The sequence below is a fragment of the Cajanus cajan genome, chromosome 3 (assembly GCF_000230855.2).
Source record: "Cajanus cajan strain Asha chromosome 3, NIPB_CcT2T_4, whole genome shotgun sequence".
Classification (NCBI taxonomy): Eukaryota; Viridiplantae; Streptophyta; class Magnoliopsida; order Fabales; family Fabaceae; genus Cajanus; species Cajanus cajan.
The window spans coordinates 15,380,362-15,396,736 of NC_138519.1; the positions used below are offsets into that span (position 1 = coordinate 15,380,362).

At 36.9% G+C, this 16,375-nt stretch overlaps 1 protein-coding gene across 1 annotated transcript; it reads right to left on the bottom strand.

Annotated features, from left to right (window-relative positions):
* Window positions 1–12,960: 12,960 nt before the first annotated feature.
* On the bottom strand, window positions 12,961–15,317 carry LOC109818168 (putative polyol transporter 3). Its single transcript, XM_020383571.2, has 2 exons — window positions 15,214–15,317; window positions 12,961–14,383 (listed from the first exon to the last, which is right to left on the bottom strand). The coding sequence occupies exons 1-2, from the start codon at window positions 15,302–15,304 to the stop codon at window positions 13,008–13,010; spliced, it is 1,467 nt and encodes a 488-aa protein (XP_020239160.1). The 5' UTR covers window positions 15,305–15,317; the 3' UTR covers window positions 12,961–13,007.
* Window positions 15,318–16,375: the final 1,058 nt, after the last annotated feature.

Here is a 16,375-nt window from a genome sequence, read left to right on the forward strand (position 1 = left end):
GGGGTTTTCTCAAAAGGGGTTTTTTAGAAGAATGGCTAGCCAAGGTAGGCTTTGGTGTTTAGGGTTATCAAACAAAATGTATATGCTACAAGGAAGTTATCATTGTGTTTTAGCCCTTTTGGAAAGTGGAGTGATGACTTGGGGTTGTGCCTTGTTTAGATGATCCCCTGAGCCGCCTTTCGATTTTCAACTCAGGTCGCTACTTTGACGTCCTAACTTTTGCCTAGGTTACTTGAGATGTGTTCCCTAGCGGATATTTTTCTTTTGATCTTTTCTTTTGCCCAGGTTACCCATTTTTACTTGTGGGTTTCCTAGCAGATCTTGCCCTAACTTTTGCGCAACCCCCTTAGTGGGTTTCCTGCCGGACCTTCATTTTTTTGCAGCACTCGTGAGGTATGTGATGTATTTATTTTATCAAACCCTAGTCATGTTTGGATTCATGTGATTACTTTGTTATCCTTTCCATGCTATTATCGAGTAACATCTTTGTCGCAAATACAACTTGTTTATTAAGGGTTAATGGATGAGGCCTAGAGTGAATATTTAAAGGGAGAAGAGAAATGAAAGAATGTTATGGCATTTAAAATAGTACTTCCAATTTACACATGCCCCTTTAGCAAAGCTCGAAGGCCTGGGCATGCCTCGAGTTCGTGATTCGTACACAGAGAGATTAACCGAGGTTACCCCCTAGAGAGGCATGGTTGACGATTGGTTGAACTACGTTAAGAACGCATTCCCACTTGCTTGAATGTGGGTGTTTCGACTTCGGAGTGAAACCTTTATGAATTCTTGCTTTTTGAAGGGAATACCCAAAAATCGCCTTTCGATTTTCAACTCAAGCAGACATTGTTTTTTTTTATGTATCCCTAACTTTTGCATAGGACGTATCCTATCGGGATTTTGATTCTTTTTCCTTTACCCTAATTTTTGCCTAGGACGCCCTTTACGGGTTTTTGTCCTAGCGGGTTTTTGTCATGCAATGCCTTTATTCTTCAATTGGGTTTTGTTGTAATTCCCTAGAAGCAAGGATTCATTCATTCTTGATCATTCCTCCTATCCCAACAGCTGTCATTTTCGCATGGGAAACTCTCGGTGTTTGAATCGTCAATTTGGGCGTGTTATGCCCCCAGTCTTCTTGCACAATTACTAGTTTTTAAGTGCTTCCAATTTGATGTATCGGGTTTGCATTTGATTACGAGTGATCTCATTATTTGATTAACACGCACAGGTTAGGTTTCCCGTTTTATTCTTATTTATTATTTACAAGGAAGGCATGCTGTCTATATGAAACATAAAATAGGATGCAAAGATGATTGAGAAATTCAACAAATTAAATATCATTCTCATTGATTTGTTTGTTTAGAGAACATTCTTTGTACAAGATCTTTCGGTGCATTTTGATGATGTTGAAGCTACAGAAGCTTATGCTTGAATGATGTCCCTATGGACATGCTTGCTCGTTCGTTGATTTGCAATTAGTCTTCGTTTCTTCTCAGATTCTTCTTGCTATTCCCATCATAAGTAACCGTCAATAAGATCTTCGGGTTCCCCACTATTTTGGTGATGCCAAAATTTTCATCTTTGTTGATGAGGTTAATGAGTCAGAGAAGAAAGATGCAGTTTGGAGTGATTTGATAACGAATTGGAGGTGTAATGGAGCTTATCATCAATTTTTTTTAAACTCCCTAGATTCATGATTTCTTGTTCATCAGGGGAATTTTCTTTAGCTTCCCAAACTATATTCTTTTGAAGAAAATTCTTTTTTTTTTTTATATTGCTTCAATTTCCTTCTTTTTTTGCGTGCCTCCTTTTTCAAAATTTCAAATAATCTCCTATTTGAATTCACGAATGACATCTTTCTAGATTGGAAGAAGTCTGAGAAGATGTACACTTTGCCTTCTGTTGAAAAGATGACGAGAGTCCAAAGTCTAGTAGGCCTCCTTAATATAAGGGCACACGAATCTTGTACTTAAGAATGTTCTCCTTTCTCAAAAATCTTTACGTCCTATGTGCCTTCCATTTTCTAATCAATGCATATGCTAAACTAAAAGATGCATGATATTTGTTTTTGCCTAAATTTTATCATTTTTTTTGTTACTAAAGGGGATTGATGCATGATTTTTGCTATATTTTTTTTCTTGTTTTTTTTTTCTTTTTGAAATAAACTACCCTATATGATGCTTTAGAGTTAGGGTATACAAAAGGGAGTTAAAATTTTTATCATATTTTTTTTTATTAATATCTATTTGTTTGTAATTCTTATCTATTTGAAATAAATAAACACAAACAAATGCAACACACATATGCTCAAACAAATGTACACCCGCGAACAGTCACGTTTAAATCCTTGGTCTGTGGCCCCTGCAAGAAAAGTGCATTGTATAGGACAGTTCTAATCTCACTGGTCTTAAGGCCCCCAAGGTGCCCCCATTATAGGGACCCAGTATCTCTATCGCCGTCACCTGGCAAACTCTAAGGTCTGTCGCAGGCTCCAAGGCCAAACTTGGCCGGTCGTACGTCAACCACTCCCTATGTTTATTACCCTCATGCCCCCGGGTGTAGGGGGAACTGTTGTGTGCAAAGGATTGTGTAAAATTTTATTCAAACAGGTGCAGAATTTAAATAAACAAACAAACATATATTAAAGTCAAACAAATAAAACAAATAAAGTAAAGGGGAAAAAATATTTAAATTATTATTTTTATTTTATTAACTTCATCAATTAAATGGGTCTGACCCTCTTTAAACGTCCCCAGTGGAGTCGCCATCTGTCGCAACCCGAAAATTTCCGATCTCGCGACTAATGGTTTAAACATCCTTTTAAAAGTCTCATTAATCAAGGAATGCCCGGACACCAAACTAATCCTTAATTAATGGTTTTGAAAATAGGTTCTTGGAGCCGCCACCAATGTTTTACTCAAAACATTGGAAAAAGAAAAGGTTTTTAAAAGTCCAATAATGGTCTTGATAACCACAATTGGGTTCGGGGGTCGGTTATGTGCAGGGAAGGTATTAAGCACCCCTACAACGCCCTTAATCGGTACCCTATGATGAAGTTAGCGTTATAAACAATAATAATATAAATATTAAATCCCTTTTTATTAGTAATTATTTACATGCTCGAAATTTAAATTATACAATTAATCCTAAAATGTCTACATGATTATTTTTATTATAACAATATTTATTATAGAGAAGAAATAAATAAAAAAGGAGAAAAAGATTAACTGAAATACCTCTTGAATGAGCTCTACTGAATTGAATCTTCAAAATAGGAAGATTTTAGGTGCTTTGTGGCAACCCTTCACACTACAATGCCTCACAAAAATCTCAAGAAATACAAAAGAGATGGAGAGAGAGAAAAAGAGAGAAATTTCGTGCTCTAAGGAGTCTGGACGAAATTTTGGAGTCCTGTAAAATGAGCCCCAGCTGTCTTTTTATAGACTTCGGAAAGCGTCCAGAATGGCCCGTTCCAAAATCGGAACGGCCCGTTCTGGATATGGCCATTGTGTGTTAATTTGAACCCTAGAATGGCCCATTCTGAAATCAGAACGGCCCGTTCCGGGTAACCAGAACGGCCCGTATTGATTTCAGAACGGCCGTTCCGCGGTTCAAATTAAGCCCCCTTTTGATAGGTTGGAACGGCCCGTTCTGGTTTAGAACGGCCCGTTCCAATCTACAATTTTAGGCCTTTTAGAAGCCTCGGAATGGCCCGTTCCAATTTAAGAACGGCCCGTTCCAAACTTGGGAACGGCCCGTTCCGGGCGACTAAAAATAGCGAATTTGGGTTTTTGGGCCCTCTGACGTCCTATCTTGCTGTTTTGTGCCTCCCAGACGAAATTGGGTGTCTACAAGGAGAAGTAGTCAACCTCCTCTTCAACTCATCAAAACTCCGCTCATAGGCATCTGTCCAAATGAACGGCTGCTTCTTCCTCGTCAGCTAGGTTAGAGGCGCTACTATCTTGGAGAATCCCTCAATGAACCTTCGATAGTAACCCGCCAAACCCATAAAACTTCTAATATTAGTGACAGTCCTTGGATGCTCCCACTGCAACACCGACTCAACCTTAGTCAGATCAACAACAATCCCCTTAGCTGAGATCATGTGTCCCAAGAACTTCACCTCATCCAACCAGAACTCACATTTTGAAAGCTTAGCGTACAACTGCTTCGCCTTCAAAATCTCCAGCACCAACCTCAAGTGCTCTCCATGCTCCTCCGGGATCCTTGAATAAATCAGGATGTCGTCAATGAACACCACCACAAATTTATCCAAGAAAGGCAAGAAGATCCTGTTCATGTAATCCATGATCACTGCTGGGGCGTTAGTCACACCAAACGGCATCACAACATATTCATAGTGACCATACCTAGTCCTGAAAGCAGTCTTCGGTATGTCACCCTCCTTTACCCTGATCTGGTGATAACCTGACCTCAAGTCAATCTTCGAGAAAACGGATGCTCCTCTTAGTTGATCCATTAAGTCATCTATCCGGGGAAATGAATATTTGTTCTTAATGGTCAACTTGTTCAACTGCCGGTAATCAACACACAATCGACTACCTCCATCCTTCTTCTTCACCAACAACACAGGAGCACCCCACGGCGATACACTCGGCCGCACCAACTGCTTCTCTAATAGGTCCTCCAACTGACCTTTCAACTCAACCAACTCAGCAGGAGCCATCCTATAGGGAGCCACCAACACTGGCCCCACACCTGGAACCAAGTCAATGCTAAACTCCATCTCCCTAACAGGAGGCAACCCAGGCAACCCAAACATCTATCTCAGCAATGACCCTCTCGGTCTCCACACTCATGGCAACAAGCAGAAGACAGCACTCTGCTCCATCCCTCAGCAATGATTCAGCTTGGCCAGCTGAAATCAACAGCTTCTCTTCCACCTGAGGAAAGATCAACCTCCTATTGGCACAATCTATAAGAATACGATTGGCAGACAACCAACCCATCCCTAAGATTATGTCAATATCAACCAAAAGGTAAACACATCAAGTTCACCTTGTACCTCTTCCCATTCACAATAATAGGGCAACCAGCACACAACTCAGAAGCAACTACCGAAGCAGAAGTGGGCGTCGACACTAGCAGACTCAACCCCAAATCACACACAAGCATACCCAGCATAGCAACACAAGCATAGGAAATAAACGAATGAGAAGCCCCAGAGTCAAACAAAAACATCACATCCTTACCAGCAGCTTTGCCCTTCCCCTTCACAAGATTAGAAGAAGTCGAAGCCTCAGCACCCGTCAAGGCGAATACCCTACCAGCTGTAGTGGGTCTGTCACCCCTCTGGGCATCACCTCTCTGTACATCACTCCTCTAAGCACTCCTCTCCGGTCTATTTCTGGTGGGGCAATTGAACGACTCATGGCCCATCTGCTGACACCTGAAACATCAGTTCTCTGTGTGTGGATAATCCCTGATCAAATGGGGCCCAGCACACCTGTAGCATCTAAGGGCAGCACCTCCACCCTGTCTCCCTCCTCTAGTAGCATCAATAGGTTGCCTAATGATAGGACCCCCTTGCTGTGGTTGGGGCCTATCATATGGCTTCCTCTGATTTCCTCCTTTCTTGGACCCAGCTGATCCCTCGGCAGTCTTCACCATACGGTTGCCACCTTCCAACCGCTCCACTACCTTCGCCTTCTCCACTAAGGCCGGAAACTTGGTGATGGCCATAGGCACCACCACCCTCTTTAGCTCATATTTCAGACCCTCAGCAAACTTCCTGCATTTCCAGGCCTCAGATATAGCTTGCGAATAGAAACGAGCCAGGTGCTCGAATCTCATCGCATACTCAGAAACTATCATCTCTCCTTGGTGCAACCGCATGAATTCAGCTTCCTTGGCGTGCCTCACGCTCTCCAGGAAGTACTTCTCAAGAAACACCCCTCTAAAGCACTCCCAGTCAACAACAATTCCTCTAGCAGTAAGCATATGGTGAGTACCCCTCCACCAATGCTCCGCCTCTCTTACCAGCATGTAAACAGCATATGCCAGCCTCCTCTCCTGAGAAAATCTCAACACTATGAAGATTTTCTCTAGCTCACAGATCCAGTGGTCAGCTACCTCTGGGTCTGCATCTCCCTTAAACTGTGGAGGATGGAATTTCTGGAACTCAACAAGATCTTGACTCTCCTGTGACCCCGTGGGCCTTGCTGCACCAGCTGCAGCTCTATCTGCATCCATCCGAGCAAAATAGGCATTTTGTTGCTGCATAGCCATAGCCATCATCTCCATGGCATGGGCTATCTGCTCATTGGTTCTAGTCATTGTCTACAAAAGCAACAACATCCTCAGTATACAATAACTAAACCAAACAACAATCAACAACATAGCAAACAACAAGAAGTCAGCACAGCACAGAGTTCAGCACAACAAAAGCCTAAAGGAACCACCCCCAAAGAGTGCTCACTAGACTCGAACTGCTCTGATACCACTAAAGTGTAACAACCCGGCTGGTCACTACACACTGCTCAACAAACCAGCGCCACACAGAAGGAACAAGTATATATATATATATAAACATCTAAAATATATACACAAGGTCCAAATCTGGGGCTTGAACAAAACAGAATACAAAATACAGCCCAAAGTAGCCAAACTAGTGGCTAAAACATCATAACAACAAAAGAATCAGCTCTATCTGCCAGCTGCAGACCTGCCTCAATCACCAACCTAACCCTGCTCTGCTTCCATACAAAGAATGATCATCACAGTCCAAACACATGGAAACAACAAAAGGGTAAGCTAGTGAAAAGAATCAACATATAAAACATATATATGAATTATTAACAGCTACAGCTATCAGCACATCGTTAGCATACATCTCGTCAATTATACAGCATACACAGAAATAAGCACACAATGCGTCGTCACGCTTACCAGCTCGGAGATCTCCTACAACAACTCAGCCTTACGGCCTACAACAGCTCAGCCTTACGGCCTATAACAGCTCAGCCTTATGGCCTACAACAACTTATATGAGCATACGACATAGCATAGCTTACAGTAATATCAACTTACAGCATGACTAAACAGCTTACAGCACACATTATCGTCTTATAGCACAACTAAACAACTTACAACACAACAATATTATAATTCATCATAACTAACATTCATCAATAACAGCTCAGCTCAGCATAAAATAACATCTAAGGAAACAGCATATACGCGCTCGGCACACTCATGGTTGTGCCCGCGTGGCATAACCAAAGAGTACCAGCGGTCTGCGCGCCCGGCGTAAGAGTGCCCGTGCCTAGCGTGACCCAACCAGAGAGCCCAAGGCTCCCTCGCTCCTGGCGCAATACAAATTGTGCCCAGCACAAACCCAGGCAGAGACTCTAAGGAGTCTCACACGCCCGGCATGCCTAAACTCGCGCCCGGCGCAGGGAAGGCAAAGACCTCCCAAGGTCTCGCGCCCAGCGCAATTCAAATTGCGTCCAGCACCCCTGTGGTAGAGACTCCCAAGGAGTACCGACGCCCAGTGCGACAATGATCGCCCTCGGCGCCATGCCAGAATACCCCAACCATGCTACCTACTGATATCGCGCCTGACGCAGTCCAAGTCACGCTCGGCGTGGGCCATCCAGAGGCTCACATTCTCAAACTCGCCCGGCGCACACATCTTTACGCCCGGTGGGCTTGCCTAAATGGAGCCCCCAGGTGGTCATGCGCCCGGCGCGAAGAATGGCGCTCAGCGCGAAGCTCAGCAACAACCCACAACTTTCAAAAATTTCACCAAAACCTCATTTTCAGCATGCAACCAACAAACAAGCAAAATCCCAAATTTTCACCCAAACCCCGAAAAAACCCGAAAATGAATTTCTTCAATATCTGCCCGAAATCATCAAACCATCAGCCAACAAATGAGTTTATGAACTCATTTTCAACAAAACACAGCCAAAAACTAGCTTCCCTTACCTCGGTGCAAGGAATCTGAGCTTCCGGGAAGAGACGAACGACGAACGGAGGAGAAGAGTGACGGAGAAGAAGGAAAACAACTCAAATCCACACGGCTCAACAAGAAAATTAATACCTACTCAGCACCTTGAATCCAAGCAAAAGAGGAGAAGTGAGAGTTTGAGAGGGAAGAAGAGAGTGAATTAACAAAAGTGAGTGAGAAGAGAGTTTGGAGAAGAAAAGAAAAAGGAAATTTAAACTCAAAATAAAAAATGAAATAGTTTTATTTTTCAGAAGAACGAAATAATTTTATAATATAATATAATTTAGACTTTTTATAAACAGTTATTTTCATTTTTTTAAAGATTTTATTCCACATTGAAAAAAATTTAAACATAGCTTTTTAAAAACAAAACTGACGGACATTAAAATTTTTGACGATTATAATAAAGACGAGATTAAATTGTTTAATTTTAAATATTTGATTGATTTTAAATCATTTTACTTAATGGAAGTTATTTTTAATAAAATAACTAAAAATGCTAAAATTAATTAAGGACCTATCCATACAAATAAGTAATATGAAACACATTTTAGTTTTGTCAATTGGAATAACAATGATGGCAATGGGCTCAAATTTATAATAATGTGTATACTATTTAACCTCAACCTAGTGGTTCTTCATAAACACAATTAAACCATTAAATTACACATTCTGTTTCAATTTATTTGAAGTTTAAAGATTTTGCACATGTATTTTAAAGATTAAAATATATATATTTTTTATATTTTCACTTATTTTGTTTTTTAATCTCTATAGTTTAAAATAGACTTTATTATTCTTTATATTTATTTTTTTAATCTTTTTAGTTCATATAATTTAAGATATATCTTTTCAATCTTTATAGTTAGTTTTTTTTAATCTTTTTAGTCTTTGTTATTAATTTTTTTGTAACATTGTCTCTTTTGTGTTAGTAATATAGGTATTAATTTAATTTTATGTATGTTAAATTTATTTTATTGGAATTATTATAAATTAGGTCTTTTGATACTTTATATCTTTTTTATACTCTCACATACAACGTTCATTATTGAAACACTTTTTTTATCCTTACAAAATTAAAGATGTCTACCATATCAATACAAAATAAACAATGTTACAAGCAAAATTAACGATAGAGATTAAAATGATTATAAAATTTTAAAAAAATTATCTTAAACTATAAGGACTAAACATGATCGAAAAAGATAACTATAAGGACTAAAAATGTTCATTTTGAAGTTAGCAGAAGTACACATAGAAGCGGGGGGTTGAATATGTGTGTGCGTGTAAGGAATTTTTAAACCATTTCCGCAAGAAAGATATTCTTCATCCAATGCTCTTTTAGATACTGGATGGTTATGCAAAGTTTGCTTGACACGAGGTCATGGCGTCTGAAAGATTCATCGTCTGCTAAAGGAAAATCTTTCATATAACAATAGTGAATAAAGTTCTTGTATTTTCCTTTTTAAGATAGTTTCGTTTAAGGATAAGCAGTAAATGAAACTTTCAGTGTAGTAAGTTTGTTAAACAAAGTTAGCGTCTTCGTCTAAAAACAGTTTTAATGATATGTAAACATTGGACGAAGTCTTTCACAAGGATTTAATAAGTAAGGAAGATTTGCGTCTAAGATATAATAAAAACAATGCAATCATTTTATACTGGTTCGCTCAATTGAGCTACGTCTAGTCTCCTTCAACTAAAGGGTTCCACTAAATATGCAATCAAGCACAAAAGTATTGTCGACCACTTCTGGCCCGTTGACTTCACTAATCAACGCTAGTATCTTCTTATCAGCCTCTTCAGGCTAGCATTGAGTATTATCATCCACTCCTGGACCAGAGTATTCTCGACCACTCCTGGTCTGTCGACTTCATTCATCAACGCTAGTATTCTTAAACCATTTCTGGTTCCCCAAGTATTCTCGACCACTCCTGGGCCGTCGGCTTCACTCACTAATGCTAGTATATTCTTTTCAGCCACTTCTGGCTAGCAGTGAGTATTATGGACCACTCAAGTCAGAATCACTCTTGGTCCAAGTATTCTCAACGACTCCTGGCCCGCCAGCTTCACTCACTAGCGCTAGTATTCTTTAATCAGCCTCTTCAGGCTCCTAGTGAGTATTCTTTGACAAGCCCCTCCAGGCTTTACAAGTATTCTTTCCCTAGCCTCTTCAGGCTTTACAATGTCAGCTAAACAAGTTTGGTTTGAGTATATGGTTTACTCTCCTAGAGAGGATACTTAGATTTCTACAGTCACTAAGGTATGCAACCTTAGTCTTTACAACAATTGAGTGTTTAGTTTACTCTCATGGAGAGAATACATAAGTTGGTACACTCACTAAGGTTCTGTTCCTAAGATACATACGTTTTGAACACCTTAGTCTACAGAGATGAATATCCTATGATACATTTGACTCTATACTTTTTATCTCTGTTATCGTTATTTTTGTGGGCTTGATATCACTTTTTGTTCCAATGTAAAAGCCAACCTTTCAAGGTTTGAGGTAGTGATATATATATAGTCTTGTAGGATCTGCCCGTTGCTTGATTTTGAATATATCCGTTGAGGCGGGACTTTCCGTTGCAAGTGTCTGTTGAAGTAGATATAGTCGTTCATGACTAGTTCACTCAATTCATTTAATGCTTGAGTTCTTGCATTAAATGTTGCTTCTTGTGATAGACCTTGCGTGAAGTCTTCTTTCTATTGTTAGTAGCTGTGTCTAACTTAAGCAGGGACCTAGGAACCTTTTTTTTCCTTTTCTGGTCACATAGCTTGTGTTGTCCTTTTCTGAAAGTGATGTACTTTTTCTGACACATGCATGCTTTTGCTTTTGCATGCATTTCTTCTCCTTCTTTTCTTCTTTTAATCACGCTATCATGTTGAGAGCACTTATGTGATTGTAGACGATACCTGAGTAGTCTTTTTAGACTTGATTCTTTAATTGGTTGACATGACAGTCTTCGTCTGCGTTTATCAGTTTCATGCGTCTCATGTCTTGTTCTTCGTCTGAGTTTGTAACGTTGATGCTTTGGCGTCTTCTATGGTTTGATCAGTATGGACAGACTTATCTTTGTCTAGAGTGTTTTTCAGTATGTGTTGTCCTTCTTTTTTTCTTTATCTTATGCTTCGTCTAATTTCTTTATGTTGTATTGGAGGTTGTTTTTGACACACTTTTATCTAATGTTGATCGTTGAGCTTTATCTGAGGGTTGTGTGGATTTCGTTTGATATTCAACCTTCTTTCATCTTGTTCTTGATTTAGTTTTTCTTTTGGATCTCCGACTGATGCTCCAATTGTTCGACGTGTAGTGGCTTTATCTAGTGTTTGTTGAATGTGCTTCCGTTTATGATTGAATCTGATCTTGATGCTTGAGTAGCCATTATCTGATTCTCTGGTTTTTAGTTTGTCCAGAGCTTCGTGGATCTTGTATTTAATGCATTTGATCTTGCATTAAATGCTTGCTTGCCAAATCCACATTCCACGAAGTCCCTTGTACCATTTTGTGTACTCCTATGTCTGGCATTAATTATGACTTAGACATCTCTGTACTTTCCTAGTCATTTCAGCTGCAAGGGTGTTGTCTTTTTATGAAGAATGGTTGTACTTGCTCTGACATATGCAGCTTTAACTTTTGGCCTCATGGTTTTCTATGTGTCTTTTTTTTTTTTCTTCACATAGTCTGATTTGTATGTGTGTGGGGGATATGCACCATTTCTCATTATTGTGACTAGTGGATTCTAGACCCTTTTCATCATGCTCTTCGTCTGTTCATTTGAATCTCCGTCTAGTTAGTTATGCACGCTCTTGACTTTGTCTAGGGTGCTTTGACTTAGCTTTGTCCATCATCCATGGTCTTGTATCATCTAAGGCTTCATTATTTTCCTTCTTGTGCTGGGCTTGATTTCATCCGATCATTTGATCTCCTCATCTGTCGTCTTGTTAGCTTTTTCCCTTCATCGTGGTTGCTCGTGTCCTGTTCTTTATTTCTTTTGTGGGTGTCTTCATCTGATGTATGCCTTTCATTTGATCAACCTTTATCCAGTGCTTAGCTCATATCTCTTGGTTTTGGTGTAGATGGTAATAAATGCATATTCTCTATTCTTCAACTTGCCTGTACTTATATCTGAAACACTAACACACTTGTTAGAAATAACAATATGCATTATATGTGTCTCATTCAAAACTTTACTGGGAGTTTCTCCGTCTGACTTAACACATTTTACTAAAGGATCGAAAAAGATAACTATAAGGATTAAAAATTAAAGGATGTAATAGCAATAATACATCTAATAACAATCAAAATAAAAACAACTTTTTTTACTAAAATCTCAAACGAAATAGAATTGATAGAGCAATTGAGTTATCAAAATTGAAAAAAAAATATACAAATTAGGATTAGAGAAACAAAAAGAAATGTTAAGAGAAATTTTGGTGTTAAAAAAAGAAAGGGGAGCAGTCTTTGACATTTAGAAAATGTTCAAATTATTTTTCGTACGGTGTAAAAAAATTGATACAATAATGTTTAATTAACATATTTAAATAGGTAATAAAATATGATAAAATAAACTTTAATATTATTTTAAATCAAAAATATTATTTGATTAAAACATGACAATAACATTTCTATTCAAATATTATATTTAAGTTAAAACAAATCATTAAGAGATCTCGTATTCTAAATTAATTTAAAAATATTTTTTAAATGATTATTGAAAATTCATTCTTCTTGTGATGTGTCATGAACATATAATCATAACTTTTAAATTTTCAGTGTTATCGTAATTAAAAAATAATATTTTATCTATTAAATTGTAAGGTTAGAGTAAAATCATAACTTTTAAATTTTCATTGTTTTAGTAGATAAAATTATAACATGTCAGAGTAAATTAGATATTCTAGCTAAAAAATTAAATATTATTATATTATATTCAATATATAATATACACATTGCATATTTATTCTCTATTAAATATTACATATTTATTCTCTATTAAATATTGTATCTCAACTACAATACATTATATATAATTTGCCTCTACTCTATTTCTGTAGTTACATTCCCTTTATTGTTTTTATTGAAAATCGTCTCCATTTCTTCCAAGGCTCGACCCTTGGTTTCAGGCAAGAAAAAGTAAAAGAATATCCAAGCCAATATAGATATACCAGCAAACATGAAAAATGCCCCACCTATAGTGATTGTTTTGTAGATTGAAATAAAACTCATGGAAATAGCAGCATTGGTGAGTCTGTTCACTGCAACTCCAATACTTGCTCCTTGTGCTCTCAAGTTCAAAGGGAAAATCTCTGAGCTATAAACCCACGTGACAGGTCCAAGTCCAATATTGAAAAAAGCAACATACATGTAAGTGGCTACTATGCTAAGGGCCAATGCCCACAAGAGTTCCTTTTGGGTCATATCAACCATGGTTAAGCTGAACCCTAATACCAAAAGGCTACAAATCATTCCTCCGGTGCTTACAAGCAGGAGGCGTCTTCTCCCAACTTTGTCAAGCAAAAAGGTGGCCATTAGAAGGAAAAATACTTTTGTAATGCCCACTCCAATGGTTGTCAACAATAGCTTGTCCTTACTGGTAACACCTGCTTTCTTAAAGATTCTTGGACTATACAACATAACAGCTTCTATTCCAGTTGCATGCTCAAAAAAGTGAATCCCCACAGCTGCAATCAATATCCAACGAACAGGATAAGAGGGCCTCACAACCAACTCTTTCCAAACCCCTTCACCATTGTTCTTTTTTGGGGGTTTAACCATTTTCTCGAGGTCATTCTCATCAATCCCAACAGCAATTTTAATTTCTTTGAATCGAAGCTCAGCTTCTTGTTCAGTGTCTGAAATTTGTAATAAAACTTTTTTGGCTTTTCCTAAATGGCCTTGCATCACCAACCACCTTGGAGACTCTGGCATTGCCAAAATGCCAAAAGCCAAAGCAAGTGAAGGAATTGCTGCAATACCAAGCATCAATCTCCATCCAAGCTTCAAACTCAACTTCCCTAAAAGGTAGTTCACCACATACCCAAGTAAAATTCCAATACCAATACAAAGCTCGGGTAAGGAAGCTAGAAACCCTCGAGATTTAGCAGAGGAGATTTCTATTGAATAAATCGGTGCTATCAAAAGAGCAAAACCAACGCCAATACCCGCAACACACCTTCCAAACATTAAAATTGTGTAGTTTGGACCATATCCCATAAGAATTGAACCAACCATGAAAAGGATAGAGGCTACGGTGATTGTGTAGCGTCGACCAATGTAATCAGCGGTTCTTCCAGCAGTTAAAGATCCTACCAATGCACAAATGTTTAAGATGCCTGCTAAAACTTCTTGTTGGGTATCACTAATTCCAAGATCCTCCTTTATAAATATCATGGCTCCACTCATGACACCTGTATCTGAAAGTCATATTAATGTGTCATTGATTCTCTTGCACAATATACATTAATCTAAAACATCATTTTGTTCATATATATGTTTTGTATAATTTCTTTTACAAATTATGTGACACATTTAAGGAGAAAAGAAAAGTATTTCATAATATAATTAATGAAAGAAATTACCAGAGGACACTAATATTTAGTTAAAGTTTGTGTGTCTCTATATAGACCCACACATATGGGTGGATGGGGATATTGAAACCTAAAATCTTGTGCATAGTATTCAATCCCTTCTATCACTTGGTTAAATTTGTGAGTTCTTTATACATAGAAGTATAATATATTCATAATAGACGAAATAGTTAACTTTTAAGAGTCTTATTTTAATTTTTTATATTGAAAATAACTTCTAAAAAAAATTATTGACAAAGCATAATTTTAATTTTGAAAAGACTACTTTAGAATATTAAATTACAAATTATTAACCATTTTTTATAATTGTTTTCATCCTTACTATGATTATAATACTTTTATGTCAAATTTACATTTTTCAACTAATTTAATATTAAAGTTAGTCGAATACTTTTGATTGTATCATTAACGGTTTCATTTTTATGCTACTTTTTAGTAAAATAAAGAAAATGTGTTTAATTTGTTAAATAATAAATGTTAAATATATGTGATGCTTACTAATAAAAACAATGTCAACAATGCTAAAAAACATATTGACATGCACAATATACCATGATGAGTTGCATATAAATAAGAAAATGAAAGAAAAAGAAAAATATAGGAGAACAACAAAAGAAAAACTAGAAGAAAAACAAGTGTGAGAGAGTTGAATATACCATAACCAAATATAATGGATATCATGGAGGTGACAATTGCACATGCAGTAGCATATGTTGAACCATTGTGCTCTTTGTTACCCAATTCCATGATATTATGATATATGAATGGCCTTCCCTTCTTCCTTTAAGTAAGCAATAAATAATAAATTTGTTTCTTTATTCTCCCACTTCTTAGAAAGAATTATAGTTGAAAGTTTGTCAAATATATTTATTTCTACTACGTATACTAAAAAATCATGTTAACAAAAAGTGAGTGCATATAAGATACAATTGAATTAGGAAGAGAATATGGGAATGTTGGTTAATAAGAAAGAAAAATAACTACATATATATATATATAAGAAATCCTAAGGTGATGGTTATATATTGATACCAGCAATATGGTTATCAATGCTAATTTAGGTTCGAAAAGAAACACATAATAGTTAGAAGCAGATCATGAATAGATAGATATTCATACTATTTTTGACGTATCCGTACGTGATGTTGAGTTGGATCGTGAATGATTACCGAGGGTTAGGGGTGGACATTTTTCCAATTGTTATCATGTTCGTCGAACTAATTATCAGTTATTTACGATAAAGATTCAACACCAAAGTTACCAAACACACATTTTAATATTTCAAATTTTCTAAAATTATTAAAAATATATTTTAATTAATAAAAGATATTTTCTAAAAAAAATTAAAAGATTTTAATACAATTATGAAATAACAAATATTTATAAAATTATTTTGTATAATATTTATTGGAAAAATATGTATTTTAATGTTAATTTATTATGGAAAATATTTGGAGAAAATATGTATTTTAAATATTTATATAATTAAATGTATTTTTGAAAATATGTTGCATGTATTTTATTTTATTTATAATTGTGTTGGAAAAAATATGTTTATTTTGTATATTATTTATAAGTTTTAAATATTTTAAAGGAATGGAAGAGTAATCACGATTTAATATTTTACCAATGGGTTAAACTTGTGTTGAGAATTTTAAGAGATGTTACGTCAGATTTTACGTTTACACTTCTCACTTTTATTTTCTTTTCGTACGTTTCATTCTATGAAGAACTATGAGAAGTAGAGATTGTTGAAGATCAACCTGGAGATCCACACTCTATTCATCGGGGTAAGGGAGAGTTAGAAATCTCTCTTTA